The sequence below is a fragment of the Hemitrygon akajei genome, chromosome 4 (genome assembly GCF_048418815.1).
Source record: "Hemitrygon akajei chromosome 4, sHemAka1.3, whole genome shotgun sequence".
Lineage (NCBI taxonomy): Eukaryota > Metazoa > Chordata > Chondrichthyes > Myliobatiformes > Dasyatidae > Hemitrygon > Hemitrygon akajei.
In genome coordinates this window covers 27,064,032-27,083,445 of record NC_133127.1, presented here as the reverse complement: position 1 = coordinate 27,083,445, position 19,414 = coordinate 27,064,032, and the positions used below count along the sequence as shown (strand labels likewise).

The 19,414-nt window shown below is 40.0% G+C and overlaps 2 protein-coding genes across 6 annotated transcripts in view; both read right to left on the bottom strand.

Moving 5' to 3' along the window:
* The window catches only part of ptpra (protein tyrosine phosphatase receptor type A), a 220,457-nt gene that overhangs the window by 90,438 nt on the left and 110,605 nt on the right, over positions 1-19,414 (bottom strand). For all 5 annotated transcript variants that reach the window (XM_073042171.1, XM_073042169.1, XM_073042168.1 and 2 more), the window contains one exon: positions 16,147-16,173. In XM_073042171.1, the coding sequence (XP_072898272.1) occupies positions 16,147-16,173 (27 nt within the window). The remainder of the gene's footprint in view (positions 1-16,146; positions 16,174-19,414) is intronic.
* Positions 1-19,414, bottom strand: part of gnrh2 (gonadotropin-releasing hormone 2) — a 252,149-nt gene that overhangs the window by 140,844 nt on the left and 91,891 nt on the right. The window lies entirely within an intron of this gene.

The window sequence follows — 19,414 nt, the reverse complement described above, 5'->3', positions numbered from 1 at the left end:
TTAATATTTCTATTTCACTAGGTTTTGGCATCAACATTGTTTGACCCAGCTTTTCTCGTAAATAAGCCTTTAATTGAAAATAACAGAAAAGAGTGTTATTTGATATTTTATATCTATTTTTTAATTGATCAAACGACATCAATATACCTCCTTCAAAACAATCACATATATATATTTAATCCCCTTTTGGAACCAATTATATAAAAGTTTATTATCCATTGTAAAAGGAATAAGCCTATTTTGAATTAAAGTTCTTTTTGCTAATAAAGATTTCTTTATCTCATCGTCCATATTTACCTTATTCCATAAATCAATCAAGTGTCTTAACATAGGAGATTCTTTTTTTTCCCGTATCCATTTGGATTCCCATTTATATATAAAATCTTCTGGTATGTTTTCTCCTATCTTATCTAATTCTATTCTAATCCATGCTGGTTTTTCTTCATCAAAAAAAGACGCAATAAATCTAAGTTGATTTGCTTTATAATAATTCTTAAAATTTGGAAGTTGTAACCCTCCTAAATCAAATTTACATGTCAATTTTTCCAATGATATTCTTGACATCTTTCCTTTCCAAAGAAATTTCCTTACATATTTATTCAGTTCTTGAAAAAACTTCTGAGGTAATTGTATTGGTAAAGTTTGGAACAAATATTGCAATCTAGGAAATATATTCATTTTTACAGCATTAACTCTACCTATTAATGTTATTGGTAACATCATCCATTTATCAAGTTCCTCTTTTATTTTTTTTAATAATGGCAAATAATTTTGTTTATATGAATTTTTTACATCATTATCAACTCTAATACCTAAATATTTTATCCCATTTATTGACCATCGAAATTGAGTTACTAATCGACATTGATTATAATTTCCTTTGGTAAGGGGTAAAATTTCACTTTTATCCCAATTTACTTTATACCCTGATACTTTCCCATATTCTTCCAATCTAAAAGATAATCTTTGCAAAGATTGCAATGGGTTTGTTAAATAAATCAAAACATCATCAGCAAATAAATTAATCTTATATTCTTCTTGATTAACTCTAAAGCCCCCAATGTCTGAATCTGTTCTAATTAATTCAGCTAATGGTTCTATTGCCAATACAAATAAAGCAGGTGATAATGGGCAGCCTTGTCTAGTTGACCTCGTTAAGCAAAATGGTGTTGAAAGCTGACCATTTGTAACTACTTTAGCTTGAGGATTAGTATTTAAGGTTTTAATCCATTGTATAAAAAATTTTCCTAACTCATATTTTTCCAATACCCTAAATAAAAAATCCCATTCCAATCTATCAAATGCTTTTTCTGCATCCAAAGCAACTGCCACACTCATTTCCTCTCTTTTTTGTGCCAAAAGAATTATACTAAGTAACCGGGTTATATTATCCATTGTCTGTTTTTAATAAAACCTGTTTGATCCATATGTATTAATTTTGGTAAATATTTAGATATTCTATTAGATAAAATGTTTGCTATTATTTTATAATCTGTATTCAACAAAGAAATAGGCCTATATGATGTTGGCTTTAAAGGATCTATCTTTTTTTGGCAATACAGTTATAATCGCTGTTAAAAAAAGATCGTGGGAGTTTATGCATTCTTTCCACTTGATATATTAATTCCATAAAAGGAGGAATTAATAAATCTTTAAATTTTTTATAAAATTCAGGAGGAAAACCATCTTTTCCTAGGGATTTATTACTCTGAAGTGATCCTAAAGCTTCTTCAACCGCTTTTAATGTAAAGGGCATATCTAATCTTTTCTTTTCTTCCAAATTTAATTTTGGAAGGGTTATTTGTGATAAAAATTTATCTATCTCAGCAATCTTATTTTGTGATTCTGATTGATATAGTTCAGTATAAAAAATTTTAAAGTTTCATTAATTTCTAAAGGTTTATAAGTAACCTTACTTACACTTGTTCTAATTGCATTTATTGTTTTAGAGGCCTGTTCTGTTTTCAACTGCCAAGCAAGAATCTTATGTGATCTTTCACCTAATTCATAATATTTCTGTTTAATTCTCATAATTACTTTTTCTGTACGATATAGTCAGTATGATCTGAATGCGATTTTAAACTTAATGATTCTATTTTTATGTATGTGTTTTTCCCCATGGGGGGGGCTCAACAGTATAAACATTGCTTTTACACTGCAATGGACATTTAGCAATTTAATACAGTTGAATTTTCGATCTTTTCTCAAAATGGGCACTTGCCTTTTACAAAGTTAACACAAATACAACAACAACACATGGTTTGAACACAAAACCATTTAAGAAACATTTAAATATTAATCAGTATTAAATACATTATTTTAACTTAATTACTAAGGCAAGCATATGGTATTAATCATATGCCAAATTACAGTCTAAACCAATCTCTTATACCTGGAAAGCCCTTTGCTTTTAAGACTTGACCCACACTGTCATAATTTGGCACATGTAGCTTCCTGATTGAAAACTCTCGGGCCAAATGGTTTGAAATTATTTGTACCTTTGCTAAAATTAAATAATTTATCAAAGACCATTGATCAACAACGGGACCATCCTGTTCCATCCAATTCAAACAATCAATAAATGAACACATGGTCTCTGGTTGTTGATATGCTGAAGAGCTTTGCTGGGTGGACGATCAGGATGTCATGACAGATAATACTACAGAAGGTTTTATTTAAATGGTTTCCAGAATATAAAATCTTTGCCATGTCATAGTAAAGCAAAATATCAGTGGAATCACCAAATGTTCACAGTAGTTAACTACTTCAACATGAGAAAAATATGTGATATCAATGTGAAAAAATGTTCAAAAGGGTTTATGCTTAATCCCTATGGAATGGATAAATTTAATCAATATTTTCAAGATGATTAGAAGTTTTAAGTAGTGATATGCATACAATTGTACAAACTGATGTAGAATAAATGTCACAGAAAAAGACCTCGTTTTGTTTGCACGTAGGACTGGCAAACTTTCATTGCCCAATAATAAATGCCCTTGAAGCAGTGAGGCTGAGTTTCAGACTTTGGACCCCACAATGATAAAAGTCCAACAATGCATTTTCAAGAAGGAATGGCTTGCAACTTGGACTAGAACATACAGATAGTGGTGTTTCTACACATTGGCACTGTTTCCCTTGGTATCACAAAGTTAAAAATTTGAAAGGCTATTGAAGAACCTGAGCAAGTTGCAGTACTTTTTGTAGATAGTTTGTACTGCAACTAATATGCCCCAGAGCTGGAAGGGATACATGTTTAAGGTGGCTCATGGGGTGTCAACAAGTAGCCATTTTGTATTGGATGGTATTAAGCTTTTTGAAAGGTGGAGCTGCATTCATTCAGACAAGCAAGAGAACATTGACTTTGTCAATGGTGGCAAGGCTTTGGGGTTTCAAGATGCGAGTCACATTGCAAAATTCCCAGCCTTTGACCATTTCTGTGGACACTCTATTCTTGTGGTTGGTGAGTTCCTGGTCAATGATAGCCTCCAGGATGCTGATGGTGGGAGGTGGGGGGAGGGGGTGAGAGACAGCATACTTGATAATGACAGGTGGTTCAACTGCATCTCATTGTATACAGTTACCGCCTGCCAGTTTAAGCACAGATGTTACTTGCCATCAATCAAGCCTATGTTCAATGTAGGTTCGTATTTGGAATTATAACTGGTTTAATATGGTCATATGTGCAAAGATACAGTTCATATGGGTTCATTAAACAAGTGTATTAAGGTAGAACTAGGTAAAACAGTAACAAATTTCAGAATAAAGTGCAACAGATACACAGAAAGTGCAGTGAAAGTAGAAAATAAGGAGTAAAATTATCATTCAATAGTCTTATAACAACGGAGTAGCTGTCCTTGAACCTGGTGTTACATACTTTCAGGCTTTTGTATCTTCTGCTCAATGAAAGAGAGAAGAAAAAATGTCTGGTGAATGGGGTCTTTGATTATACTGGCTATTCTACTGAGGCAGTTAGAAGCATACGCTCAATTCCTTTGTCTGCACCCCATCGGTTCAGAGAATAGGGCTTTCCTTTCCAGGACATCAGAAATGTCCTCCTCCTTCAAAGAACAGGGCTTCCCTTTCTCTATCTTCGATGCTGCCTTCACCCACATCTCCTCCATTTCCTGGACATCCATGCTCACCCCATCTTCCCACCACCTTAATAAGGATCAAGTTCCTCTTGTCCTCACTTACCACTCCATGAGCCTCCACATCAAACACATCATTCTCTGCAACTTACAACTTACACCATCTTCAATGGGATCCTACCATCAAATACATCTTCACCTACCCCCCTAACTCCCTGCTTTCTGCAGGGATCACTCCCTCTCTGATTCCCTTTGTCCATTCATTCTTCCTCACTAATCTTCCACCTGGCACATATCCCTGTGACAGAAATGTTACACCTGCTGATTTACCTCCTCCATTACCTCCAAGCAGTCTTTCCAGGTGAGGCAACACTTTACTTGTGAATCTGTTAGGGTTGTCAATTATATCCGGTGCTCCCTATGCAGCCTCAACATTGGTGAGACCCAAAGTAAATTGAGCACCTCCACTCTATCCACCAAAAGCTGAATTTCCTTGTAGCCAACCATTTTAATTCCTATCCCCATTCCTATTCTGACATGTCAGTCGATAGCCTCCTCTTATGCCATGACGAGGCCACTCTCAGGATGGAAGAGCAACACCTCACATTCCATTTAGGTATCCTCCAACCTGATGGCAAAAGTATTGATTTCTCCTTCCAGTAGCTTTCTCCCCTCCCCCAACCCCTCTTCTATTCCCCACTCTTGCATCTTACTTGTCTATCATCTACACCTGGTGCTCCTTTATCCCACGGTTCACTCCCCTCACCTAACAGATTCCTTCTCCTCCAGCCCTTTAACTTTTCCACCCACCTGGCTTCACCTATCACCTAGCTAATCTTCCTTCCCTTCCCCTCACCTTTTATTCTGGCATCATCCTCCTTCCTTTCCAATCCTGAAGAAGGGTTTTGGCATGAAACAATAGACAATAGGTGCAGAAGTAGACCATTCGGCCCTTCGAGCCTGCACCGCCATTCTGAGATCATGGCTGGTCATCTACTATCAATACCCGGTTCCTGCCTTGTCCCCATATCCCTTGATTCCCCTATCCATAAGATACCTATCTAGCTCCTTCTTGAAAGCATCCGGAGAATTGGCCTCCACTGCCTTCCGAGGCAGTGCATTCCAGACCCCCACAACTCTCTGGGAGAAGAAGTTTTTCCTTAACTCTGTCCTAAATGACCTACCCCTTATTCTCAAACCATGCCCTCTGGTACTGGACTCAAAACATTGGCTTTTTATTTATTTACATAGATACTGCCTGACCTTCTGGCTCTTCCAGCATTTTGTGTGTTTTGCTCTGGATTTCTAGCATTTGGAGAATCTCTTGTGTTTAAGTAAAGAACGAGTCTATCTATGGAGGGGAGGCTGGTTCTCTGATGCGTTGAGCTGTGTCCATAACTCTTTTCATTTTCTTTATATTTTCATTTGTGTAGAGATGCAACCATGAAACTGATCTGGTAATGTAATCACTAGTGGACATTTACCATTCAGACCTTTATGACAGGAAGCAGGCTATTGATAAAGCAGCTGGAAACAACTGAGCCAAGGGCATTACTACCCTTTGGAATACCTTCACTGTCTTCAATTATTTTATGATGTGAAAAGATACCCATGATAAGCTTTTTTTCCAGCATGGATATCATGAACTGAAATCTTGTCTCCTAAGCTATAAATGTCTAGGATTCTATAATTAGGTCAAAAAATAGATGTAGTGCAGTAAAATAAAGAGAATATTTTTGTTATGCAATTTTATCAAGGGGTAGAAGTACCAGAGTCAAGCAGATGAAGTTAAGGTATAGGTTACCTAATGCACTTACATGTTGTCTGATTGCTCGGTTGTCCAGGCTAATGGGACCAACTAAGATACAACTCTTATATTTTATAAAGAAGACACAGTGGCAATGAGAAAAGAAGCTTGAAATTAACCTAATGAGAAATGAGGAACCAGAACACTGAGGGAAGCCAGGAACTCAAAGCCATGAGAGAGCTGGAGTATACAGACATGCAAAACTTTATTTTAAAGTGTCAGTTCTAAAAACATTAACTTCAGCAGCACAACATTTGTTTCGTCTTTGTTTTCTATTGATTTAGAATCCACAAAATCAAGCACTTGCATGACTGTCCCTAAAGCTCATTTCAAATTTGTTCAGAAGCATTGAGCCTCAACCAAATAAAATCTAAAAGCCTTAAAAAAGAATAAGATGCAAGTGCCATGGTTCATGGCCTTTCAAAAGATGAGGGCACCATGGTAATGTAGCAGTTATTGCTATTACAGCTCAAGGTGATCCGGAGTTCAATTCAGGCACCATCTGAAAGGAGTTTGTGTATTCTCCCATGAACCGCATGGGTTTCCTCTGAGTGCCCCAGTTTCCTCCCACAGTCCAAAGATGTATTGGTTAGCAGGTTAATTGGTCACTGTAAATTGCCCTGTGATTAACCTAGTGAGCTGTTGGGTGGTGCAGCTCATTGGACCGGAAGGGCCAGTTCTGTGCTATATCTTTAAAGAAATGTAGATGTATCCCTCTGCATGAGTGTATTCTTTACAAAGTCTTAATAGTCACAAGGCCAGCAGAAGAATCACCACCATCTGTGACAGGGTTGAGCACCACATCACCTCTCCTTCAAATAATCCAGTGCTCAATATTACCCTTTTAAAGGCAAGTAATTTAATGATAACATCTTTTATATTTGTTAACTAATATCATTTCCTTGAAAATATTCGGATTTTCTAATGCATTTATCAATGCCTGTTAATGTTTGTACAACATTACGAGGCATATTTCTGATTATTCAGGAAAGTAAATTGGGTACACAGGAGAGAGCAAAAAAAACAGCAGTGCCATCTGTAGAAAATCTGTGCAAATAACAAGGACTGAGTATATGCCAAAGGGATCAACTTAAATTATAGGTTATCTTTAAGTGCACTGGCATCACTTTATTCAAATGCTAATACAATAGTAGTAATAGTGCAATCACTTGAGTCGAATAACATGTTCTAAAGGATTGTTTAGTGTTGAGTCTTCAGGTGACTATAAAGGCTGATCCACATACTCTGGTGCAATGTGGACACAAGGAAGTGGTGGCTGTGGTTGGTGGAGAACTGAGGAGATACCAGATTGACCTAGCGGCTCATTCTGAAAACAGGCTGGCAGGCAAAGGGGAACTGAAGGATAAAGATGGTTACACTTCGTCAGGAAAGAGAAGGCAAATGACAAGCCCAGAATCGTCAGATTCAGACCAAGCCAAGTCTAATACTTAAGAACAAGAGAAACTCTGCAATTGCTGGAAATCCACACAACCTCTTTCAGAACCCTAGGGTGCAGTTACTGTTACAAGAGAAAAGGTGCTCAAAAAGCTGAAAGACCTAAAGGTACACAAGTCACCCAGACCAGAGGAATGAACCCTAAGAGAGTGGGAGAGTCTAGGACAAGAGGGCACAGTCTCAGGATAGAGGGGTGCCCTTTCAAAACAGAGAACTGGAGAAATTTCTTTAGCCGAAGGGTGGTGAATTTGTGGAATTTATTGCCACAACCAGCTGTGGAGGCCAGGTCATTGGATGTATTTAAGGCAGATATTGATAGGTTCTTGATTGGACGTGGCATCAAAGGTTATGGGGAGAAGGAGATAGGAAAAAAAGGATCTGCCATGATTGAATGGTGGAGCAGACTCGATGGCCTAATTCTGCTCCTATGTCTTAAGGTCCTATGGTCTAAAATGCTGGAGGAACTCAACAGGCCAGGCAGCATCTATGGAAAAAAGTACAGTCAACGTTTCAGGCTGAGATCCTTCAGCAGGACTAAAACTTGCAAGCTTGCTTGACAGTGCCACCCAACAGTGCCTTCAGGTCTTGTTTGGAGAAAACCTGCAAAGGGAATATCCAGAGGATATCGAAAAACACTAGGGTCTGTTTAAATCCACCATCCTCAATACCTGCAAAAATATCCTTGCATACAAATCCAAGAAACATCAGGATTGGTTTGATGATAATGACACAGAGATAGAACAACTTACCTCCAAGAAAAGGAAAGCCTTTTGTTCCTGACAGCATGACATTGGCAGCAAGGCCAAAAGAGAAGCTTACTCCAGAGCCAAGGCCAATGTCCTGTGGAGGGTGAGGGAGTTAAATAATTCTTGGTGGCCTGAGAAAGCCCTAGAAATCCAGAGACTGGCAGACTGGTTACACGAAAGGCTTCTTCAGTATCACCAAAGCAGTCAATGGTCCAAGTTACTGCGGATTAAACCCCTTGCACTCAAAGGATGGGAAGAAATTGCAAAATGATCGAAAGGATATCAACGTTCAACTGAGAGAACACTTTTAAGAACTCCTTAACCATGACAGCACAGCTGACCCAAAGGTTACTAACCAAAACCTCCGGACACCTGTGGGAGAAGACATGGGAGAACCTCCCAACATGTAAGAGGACAATCATGCTATCAGGACCCTGAAAAGCAACAAAGCCACTGGTCCTCATGGAATCCTAGCAGAGATCCTCAAGGAAGGTAGACCAACACTCCTGCGTCACATACATGTCCTGCCTCTGAAGGTCTGGGGAAAGAACAACTACTCTACAGCTCAAGAATTCTTTAATAGTGACCATATTCAAGAAAGGAGACAGATTGTGGCAATAACCTATGCATCTCCCTCCAATCAACAGCAGGTAACCACCTCCTTCTGGCATCTTAAATAGTACTCCCTGAATTGCAGTGTGGTTTCCACGTTTATGAAAAGTACATACAGTAACACTAAAATATTATAAAAATATTAGACTTTGAGAAATCTATTGTGCTAACTTAAGTATTGAGCTAGATTACATTCAGCCACACCAGTGGACTGTTAACTTCCTTGACAGGACAACATTAACCAGGCAAGTTTCCTATAGCTAGTTAGAAACAAAATAAAGAATGCCAGGATTTGCAAATGTTTTAATTCTAGGAATCCCAGATTTTCTTTTCCCCTTGAAAATAACAAACATTGAGGAGCCCCATCTAACTGAAGACAGATGCTCATATTTGTGATTTGAGCAATTTTTTTGAGCAGAATGCAGAATATCAGGATGTATATTCCTATTTTATTGTGCATCCATATTAGTAAATACAAGTCTAAGCTGTCAAAGTAAGCAATGCTGCAGATTGCAACATTGAAACAGCCAGTTTTTGTCCTCCACTCTTGCTCAGGCAGAGGTGATACCTCTCTCTCCTTCATTAGTGAGAGAGTGAGCCTGTGAGATGTTGAAGTGTTGGGATGGACAATAATTTTTTTTGATGTTTCGAGATCACGGTCTCTGGGGGCTTTGCTGTTGTTTGCTGGGGTTTATGCTTTTGCATGGGAAGGGGCTTTGGGGTTCTAACAGTTTTCTGTCATTCATTCTTTGGGGCTTTTCTTTTGTTTCATAGATGTCTGCAAAGAGTAACAATTTCAGTTTGTATACTACACTAAATTGAACCATTGAAATAGTGGGGTAGTGTTCATGGATCATTTAGAAATCTGGTAAATCTGGTGGTAGAGAGAAACAAACAGTTCCTAAAATGTTGAGTATGTTTCTTCAGGCTCCTGTAACTCCTCCCTTATGGCAGCAATGAGCAAATGTCATGCAGTTTGCTGTACAACAAATAACAATGGGCCCAGCACCAGTCCATGTGAAATATAACTAGTCACAAGCCTTTGTTCTGATAAACAACTTTCCACCATCACCCTCTGCTTCCCACCATCGAGCCAACTGTGTATCCATAGGCTAGCTCTCCTAGTATCTAATTAGATCCAACCTTTCTAATTAGCCTTTCACTATGGGACGTTGTTAAAGACCCTTCTAAAGTCCATATAAATAATTTCCCACTGCCATTCCCTCATCACTAACCTGTGCTGACTATCCCTAATCTGAATTGCTTAACCAAATACAAGCAGACCCTGTCCCCAAGAATCCGCTCCACTAACTTACCCACCAGTGATGCCAGGCTCACAGGTCTCTAGTTCCCTGGATTGTCTTTGCTATCTTTCTTAAATAATAGTACATAAGCCCCCATCAACAACCCCATCTAGTCTTCCAGGACTTCACCTATGGCTAAAGACAATGCCTCAACAATAACTTCCCAGAAGTCTCAGGATGCACAATCAAACCCTGGGTTGTCAAATGTTTCTTGGATTACTGAGGATGCCTGCAAGAAATTGAGTCTCGGGGTTGTATTTGGTACAAGATTTGGCACTCCGTTAACAAATTCAGTTTGAACTTTGAACAGTTCTTGTCTCTCAATGATACAGCACTTCCTGACTGATGGTAGAGGGTTAAACAGAATGCTGGACATACAAGAAGGGTCATTGACAAAGCTAAGGGCCCTGCATACGCAACGCTCCTGACAAATATCTCTAATGTGTGGAAGAGAGACCTCAACCATCCTCTCCACAGTCCTGGCAATCCTTCGTAGGGACTTGTGGTCAGATGCTTGCAATTCCCATACCAGATGGTTTTGTAGCTGGTCAGCACACTCTCGATGATGCACCTGTAAAAATTGGCTAAAATGGGAGTGGGAAGCCTCACTCACCTTATAAAATGCAGATGCTGCTCTACTTTCTTGACCAAAGAACATAGAAGCATAAGAAATAGGAGCAGGAGTAGGGCATCTGGCCCATCAAGCCTGCTCCGTCATTCAATAAGATCATGGCTAATCTGGTCATGGACTCATCTCCACCTACCTGCCTTTTCCCCATAACACCCAATTCCCCTACTAAGCAAAAATATATCCAATTTTGTCTTAAATACATTTACTAAAGTGGCCTCTACTGCTTCATTGGGCACAGAATTCCACAGATTCACCACTCTCTGGGAAGAGCAGTTCCTCCTCATCAGTTCCTGAGGCAAGTGAAGTTATTCCCTCTAGTTCAAAAGCCTGATAGTTGATGGGTAATATAAGTTCCTGAACCTGGTGGTGTGGATTCTCCTCTTCCCTGGATATTGAGGCTATATCCACTAGTTCTAGTCTCACCTATCAGTGGAAACAACTTTTCAGCCTCGATCATATTTATCCCTTTCACAATTTTATATCTTTGTACAAGATCTTCTTTCATTCTTCTGAATTCCAATCAGTACAGTCCCAGGCAACTCAATCTCTCCTCATAGTCTAACCCCCACATCTCTGGAATGAACCTGGTGAACCTCCTCTGCACCACTTCCAAACCCAGTATATCTTTCCTCAAGTAAGGCGACCAAAACTGCACGTAGTATTCCAGGTGCAGCCTCACCAGTACCCTGTGCAGTTGCCTCCCTGCTCTTAAATTCAATCCTTCTAGCAATGAAAGCCAACCTCCCATTTACCTTCTTGCTAGCCTGCTGCACCTGCAAACGAACCTTTGTGATTCATGCGCAAGCACTCCTGTCCCTCTGCATAGCAGCATGTTGCAGTTTTTTTTTACCATTTAAATAATAATCTGCTGTTCCGTTTTTCTTCCAAAGTGGGTGACCTCACATTTACCAACATTGTATTCCATCTGCCAGACCCTTGCCCACTCAACCTATCAATATCTCTCTCCAGACTCTCCATATCTGCTGCACAATTTGCTTTTCCACTCAATTTAGTATCATCAGCAAACTTAGATACACTACATCCGGTTCCCTCTTCCAGATCGTTAATGTATATCGTAAACAGTTACGGGCCCAGCACCGACCCCCTGAGGCACACCACTCACACCACTGATTGCAAACCAGAGTAACACCCATGTATCCTAACACTCTGCTTTCTATTAGCTAATCAATCCTCTATACATGCTAATACATCACCCCCAACCCTATGCATCCTTATCTTACGGATGTTTTTTTAAACAGCACCTTATCAAATGCCTTCTGGAAATCCAAATAAATAACGTCCATTGGTTTCCCTCTATCCACTGTGCTCATCATATCCTCAAAGAATTCCAGTAAGCTTGTCAAACAGAACCTGACGTTGCTGAATCCATACTGTGTATGCTTGATGGATCCATTTCTTTCCAGATGCCTCGCTATTTCTTTTTCAATGATAGCTTCAAGCAGTTTCCCCAACTACAGATGTTAAACCAATTGCTGGTTTTGAGGGACCATGTCAGATTGTCTAATATGTGCACTCGCAGAAACATGGTGCTCCTAACACTCTCCATGGAGCAGCTGTGCATGAGCAGTGAGAAGTTAGGCAAGATCAAGTTTGGGGGAGTTTCTGTCTTGTAAGTTACTCTCCCTTTCTCCTTATTTGTTCAAGTCCTTGTCTGTTAGGGCATAGCATATTAGTGAGGCTGGTTCCAGCAGCAATCTGTACTCTATGCGGGATGTGGGAAGTCTGAGAGACCTCCAGTCTCCACTGTGGAAAACACTAGAGGTGTAAAGTTACCATTACTATGCAGAAGATTCTTGGGAAACTGAAGGGTCTAATGGTAGATAAGTCACCTGGACCAGATAGTGCACACTCCAGAACTCTGAAAAGATTGTGGTGGCATTAATGATGATCTTTCAAGAATCATTAGATTCTGGAATGGTTCCAGAAAACTGGAAAATTGCAAATGTCACTCCACTCTTCAAGAAGGGAGAGAGGCAGAAGAAAGGAAAATACAGGACAGTTAGTCTGACCCCAGCGGTTGGGAAGATGTTGGCAGTCGATTGTTAAGGATACAGTTTTGGGGTGCTTGAAGGCACATGATAAATTAGGCCATATTCAGCATGGTTTCCTCAAGGGAAAATCTTTGCCTGGCAAAACTGTCAGAATTCTTTGAAGAAATAACAAGCAGGATAGGCAAAGGAAAATCCATTGATATTGTCTATTTGAATTTTCGGAAGGCCTTTGACAAGGTGCCTCACATGAGACTGCTTAACAAGCTACAACCCCATGGTATTGCAGGAAAGCTTCTAGCATGGATAAAACAGTGGCTGATCGGCAGTAGGCAAAGAGTGGGAATAAAAGGAGCCTTTTCTGGCTGGCTGCCAGTGACTTTCACAGGGGTCTGTGTTGGGGCTGATTCCTTTTACTTTATATATCAGTGAATTGGATAATGGAATTGATGGCTTTGTTGCAAAGTTTACAGATGATACGAAGAAAGCTGGAGGAGCAGGTAGCTTTGAGGAAGTAGGGAGGGTATAGATTAGGAGAACGGGCAAAGTGACAGATGGAATACAGTGGAAGCTGGATTAAAGGGTTAATATAGGCACAGTTGTACAGAACAAGGTCTTGGAATAATAAATTACACTGGGAACATGTAATTTTCCAGAAGCCATAACCAGACACAGCAAACCAGACAAGATAAAGATGCAAATGAAGAATTAGAAAGCACACACTAACTACTGGATCATCAGTCTCCATTAAAATGAAGACATTTATTTATTTACTTACTTTTTTATTTGGATATATTATGTAGTAGGCCCTTCAAGCTATGCCATCCAATAATCCCGTTTTACCTAATCACAGGACAATTTACAATGACCAATTAACCTACCAACTGGTATGTCATTAGACTGTGAGAGAAAATCGGAGCATCCAGAGGAAAGCCACGCAGTCACAAGGAGAACATGCAAACTCCTTACAGGCGGCAGCAGGAATTGAACCCGGGTCGCCTGTACGGTAAAGCACTGTGCTAACCACTATGCTATCATGCCATCCTAAATAGGTCACTTTTTAATCATATTAAATATATGTGAAGGATTGAAGAACATGCATCTTACTCCACAAAGTTTTGCTTTGAATTACACGTAGTTTTGATTGATCATTAATGCCTTAAGTATACATCATGATTACGCTGATAAGGAATGAGGAACTGTGTAAGATTTTTCATTGGTCAATGTACATTTCTTTTTAACAATTGCTAGTGGCAGTTTTAGAGTACCTTTTCTGACTGTGACTGTGCTGCTCTCCTTGTGCCAAATAAATAAAATTCAATGAGGAAATAAATGCAAGGTGTCAGAATGCAGTTATCTGTGACAAGAGACAGTTTAAAGGGGTATCTAAGGAGGAATGCTTTCACCCAGAATTTGTTATCATACTTTAACGAGAGAATGCTAGAAGCAGAAATTCACATAACACTTCAGTATCTGGACGTGGGCACGAAAACATCTTCAAACCAGAGGATCTAAGAGCTGGAAAATGGTGTGGTATTATAGTTCCTGCAAGGATATTGCTATTATAAATCATAGATAGTGACCATGTGGATGAATGGCATTTACTTTCGATTTCAGCAAAGACCAAGAAGACAAAAGGAAATAAAAGAAACTCTGTTTATCTAATCTATTTAAAAACCATTATCATCCATGACTACTGCAGTTCAACACTTTCAACAATACTGATGGGCAACAAAAAAAAGCAGTCTTCTCAGCATTAAAATTCAGCGAAGAACGTCTTTTGAAAATGCAGCTCAAGCAAATCAGAGATCAATTTTAAAGAGAATCAAGTGGGAGAAGCTATCTAATGTTTTCTTAATATGCAAATCATACCACTTTGACTGTGGCATTAGTAACAGAAATTACTATGTTGACTGTAAGCACAAATGCATGCCTTTTTTTTTCCTCTTGTTCCACTGAAAGCGAACAGCTTGCCCATCATTCCATCCTCCACTGGTTTGACCCTTTTGATCATACCCTCTCAGCAGGACTCCACCGAAGTTGGGGGAGGTAGGACGGGTTACACCTGAACCTAAAGGGGTCCAATATCCTAGGGGGCACATTTAATAGAGCTGTTAGGGAGCGTTTAAACTAATTTGGCAGCGGTGTGGGAACCAGGGTGACAGGGCTGAGGAAGGGGAAAACAGAAATAAATCAAAGATAGTGTGCAACAGAGATTATAGAAAGAACAGGCAGAAAATGAGGCTCAGTCAAAGCCAGTGGCATGAGTTACAGGGTAATAGATGCATGATGCAGTTAAAACAGAAAGCAACAAATACTGGACTGACAGTGTTGTATTTGAATGCACGCAGCATAAGGAATAAAATGGACGATTTTGAAATTCAGATACCGATTGGCAAATACGACATTGTGGCCATCTCTGAAACTTGGCTAAAGGATGGCTGCCATTGGGAGCTGAACATACAAGGATACACAGTATATCAGAAAGAGAGTCTGCAGAGAGACTTAGATAGTTTGAGGGAATGGGCAAAGAAGTGGCAAATGAAATACAATGTTGGAAAGTGTACGGTCATGCACTTTGGTGGAAGAGATAAACAGGTAGACTAATATTTAGATGGGGAGAGAATTCAAAGTGCAAAGATGCAAAGGGACTTGGGAGTCCTTCTACAAGATACCCTAAAGGTTAACCTCCAGGTTGAGTCAGTTGTGAAGTAGGCGATTGCAATGTTGGCATTCATTTCTAGCGGTATAGAATATAAGAGCAGGGATATGATGTTGAGGCTCTATAAGTCACTCGTGAGACCACACTTGGACTATTGTGTGCAGTTTTGGGTTCCTTTATTTTAGACAGAATATACTGACATTGGACAGGGTTCAGAGAAGATATGACCAAGTTATTTCCCATGGCAGGGGATTCGAGGACGAGAGGGTACAAATTTTAGTATTGAACGACATTCTTTTAGAACTGAGATGTGGAGAAATTATTTTAATCAGAGGGTGGTAAATCTGTGGAATTTGTTGCCACGAGCGGCTGTGGAGGCCAAGCCATTGGGTGTATTTAAGCAGAGATAGATAGGTTCTTGATTGGACAGGGCATCAAAGGGTATGGGGTGAAAGCTGGGGAGTGGGGATGACTGGAAGAATTGGATCAGCCCATGATTGAATGGCGGAGTAGACTCAATGGGCCAAATGGCCTACTTCTGCTCCTCTATCTTATGGTCTTACGATCTTAGGCACGTAGATGCAACAAATGATAAATAGACAGTATGGTCTTAAAGGAAACTAACATTCTTACAATTATTACTATGTATCACCAACAAAGAAAAAAGTTAACAGAAATTTCCAAATATCCTTGCTGAAACAAATGAAAACTTTTGTTACGTCACAACAAATTATGTCACATCTCAAAAACTGAGTGCCAAGCAAGTAACAATCTAGGCAGTAGGACATGGACAATGCAAGACACAGCATAATAAGTATAATATAAAACTCACCTTTTCCGCCCCCTTGGTCAGATCCACCTGCGTAACAACAGAAGGCAATTAAAAATTACCCAGGATATCAACATTCAATATATTGTGAAGTTCATGGTGGCAAATTATGGAATATAGTTCTGACACACCCTTCAGGAAAGTCTGTTATTCACAATAATATGGAACAAGATGATGACATTTTTATCTTGCTTATAGCTAGCTTTATTTACAGATTTGGTCATATTGGATTAAACCAGTTTATTCTAACCTTTTTTTGCCCAACACCCCTCTGAAGCACTTTCATGCTTGCTAACACCCTCCTAAAGCACCTTCATGTATGCCAACGCCCGTCTTAGGCACAATATACTTTCTGGCACCCCCATAGTGTAAAAAAACATCTACTATATGCTAAGATGAGAAAAATGATTCTGCTTTAAATTTTTATTTCTCTTTAAACCTAGCTTACATATTACCAGTGCACCGTATGGCAACTTTGATATCAACATGATCCTTGAGCTTGATGGTTTTCAGCAAGAGTTGAAATATCTGGTTCAAGTTGCAACAGCAAAAGCCTTAAGTCCCCACGCATAACAATGTTCAAGTGGTTTATGTTTTTTGTGAGTATGTGGTTCACTACACTGAAGCCTCTTTCAACAATGGGCGGATGGAAATGCAATGAAGAGCAATTTGGCTCTTCTCCAGAACCAGAAAACTTTGTATCACAGAGTAGCCACATACCACAAAAGCCAACATTTTTGAAAACCATTTTTGCATCTTCATCATTCTGAAGTTTGATCATTTATTCTTGCGAGCTCTCTTCCTGTTAGACATAGAAACATAGAAAACCTACAGCACAATACAGGTCCTTCAGCCCACAAAGTCATGCCGAACATGTCCTTACCTGAGAAATTACCTAGGGTTACCCATAGCCCTCTATTTTTCTGAACTCCATATACCTATCCAAAAGTCTCTTAAAAGAACCTATTGTATCCGCTTCCACCACCATCACCGGCAGCCCATTCCACGCACTCACCACTCTCTGTGTAATAAACTTAACCATGATATCTCCTCTTTCCCTACTTCCAAGCACCTTAAAACTGTGCCCTCTCATGCTAGCCATTTCAGCCCTGGGAAAAAGCCTCTAACTATCCACATGATCAATGCCTCTCATCATCTTCTACACCTCTATCAGGTCACCTCTCATCCTCCATCACTCTAATGAAAAAAGGCCGAGTTCACTCAACCTATTCTCATAAGGCATGCTCCCCAATCCAGGCAACATCCTTGCAAATCTCCTCTGCACCCTTTCTATGGTTCTGTTCTTCCACCTTGCAAAGAAATGGGTAATTTCTCTTGCCCTTAACATACTTGTAGAATGCCTTGGGGTTTTCCTTAATCCTGTCCACCAATGCCTTCTCATGGCTCTTTCTGGCTCTCCTAATTTATTTCTTAAGCTCCTTCCAGCTAGCCTTAAAATCTTCTAGATCCAAGCTCTTCTTTTCTTCTTCACTACATTTACAACAGCCTTTCCACACCACGGTTCCTGTACCCTACCATTCTTTCCCTGTCCCATTGGAATGTACCTATGCAGAACTACACGCAAATATCCCCTGAACATTTAGCACATTTCTTCTGTACATTTCTGAGAACATCTATTCCCAATTTATGCTTGCAAGTTCCTGCCTGATAGCCTCATATTTCCCCTTACTCCAATTAAATGCTTTCCTAACTTGTCTGCTCCTATCCCTCTCCAATGCTATGGTAAAGGAGATAGAATTGTGATCACTATCTCCAAAATGCTCTCCCACTGAGAGATCTGACACCTGATAAGGTTCATTTTTCAATACCAGATCAAGTACAGCCTCTCCTCTTATAGGCGTATCTACATATTTTGACAGGAAACCTTCCTGAACACACCTAATAATCTCCACCCCATCTAAACCCCTAGCTCTAAAGAGATGCCAATCAATATTCGGTATATTAAAATCTCCCGCCACGGCAACCCTGTTATTAATACACCTTTCCAGAATCTGTCTCCCTATTTGCTCTTCAATGTCCCTGTTACTATTGGGTGGTCTATAAAAAACACCCAGTAGAGTCATTGACCCCTTCCTGTTCCTAACCTCCGCCCACAGCGACTGTGTAGACAATGCCTCCATGACTTCCTCCTTTTCTGCAGCCAAGACACTATCTCTGATCAGCAGTGCCATGCACCCACCTTTTGCCTCCCTCCCTGTCCTTCCTGAAACATCTAAAACCCGGCACTTGGAGTAACCATTCCTGCCTTTGAGCTATCCACGTCTCTGTAATGGCCACAACATCATAGCTCCAAGTACTAATCCACACTCTATGCTCACCACTTTGTTCATAGTAGTCCTTGCATTAAAATAGACACAGCTCAAACCATCGGTCTGAGCACGTCCCTTCTCTATCACTTGCCTATCCTCCCTCTCACACTGTCTACAAGCTGTCTCTATTTGTGAGCCAACAGCCCCTTCCTCCGTTTCTTCAGTTCAGTTCCCACCCTCACAACAATTCTAGTTTAGTTCTAAACTCATCCAGTTGTATTCCAAATTCTAATTTTCCAGCTCTGTGCATAGTTGATACTCAATGTCTTCACTCATTTTGTCAATACAGTTATTACTCAGAGAAGCTGATTTTAAAATACTGGTATCCATATTAAGAACAGTGGTGAGCACTTCTGATACAGTAGGAATTATTAATCTTTCCTCAATTATATGGGATTTTCCACACTTTGCCATCATTTTGGAAATGTTATAGGAAGCATTGAGACGACAATCAAGGTCATTTTTAGATTTCTTGGCAAATGCCTTGAGTGTGCAACACTTTTCAAATGCTTCTTTCATCTTCTGGAACTGAGTAATATGGTAAGTTGTGGCGACCCACTTCCCAGCATACTCAAACCGGCTCACAAAGTGGCACGCGCCGGCATTGAGGCCAGTCCCAAAGAGGGCGCCAAGCCTTCTTCACCAGCAAGGAGAAAAGCCCGCGCGCAGGACGGGACCATGAATATGCGCCCCCTACAGCATTCCCACCCGGGGAGGGCGGGAACAGGAAGGCTTTAAAGTGAGGCCGCGAAGTTTGAATAAACCTCTTTTGCAACTGCAGCTCACCGACTACATGTTGTCATTTCAGTGCTGCGTGTAGCACACCGCTACAATTGGTGACCCCGACGGCCCAAACGATATTTGGACCGGAGATCAACGACACCGCATCTGTTCATGCAGTTTCGTTAAAACTGCCAAGCTTCTGGACGCTGCGACCTCAC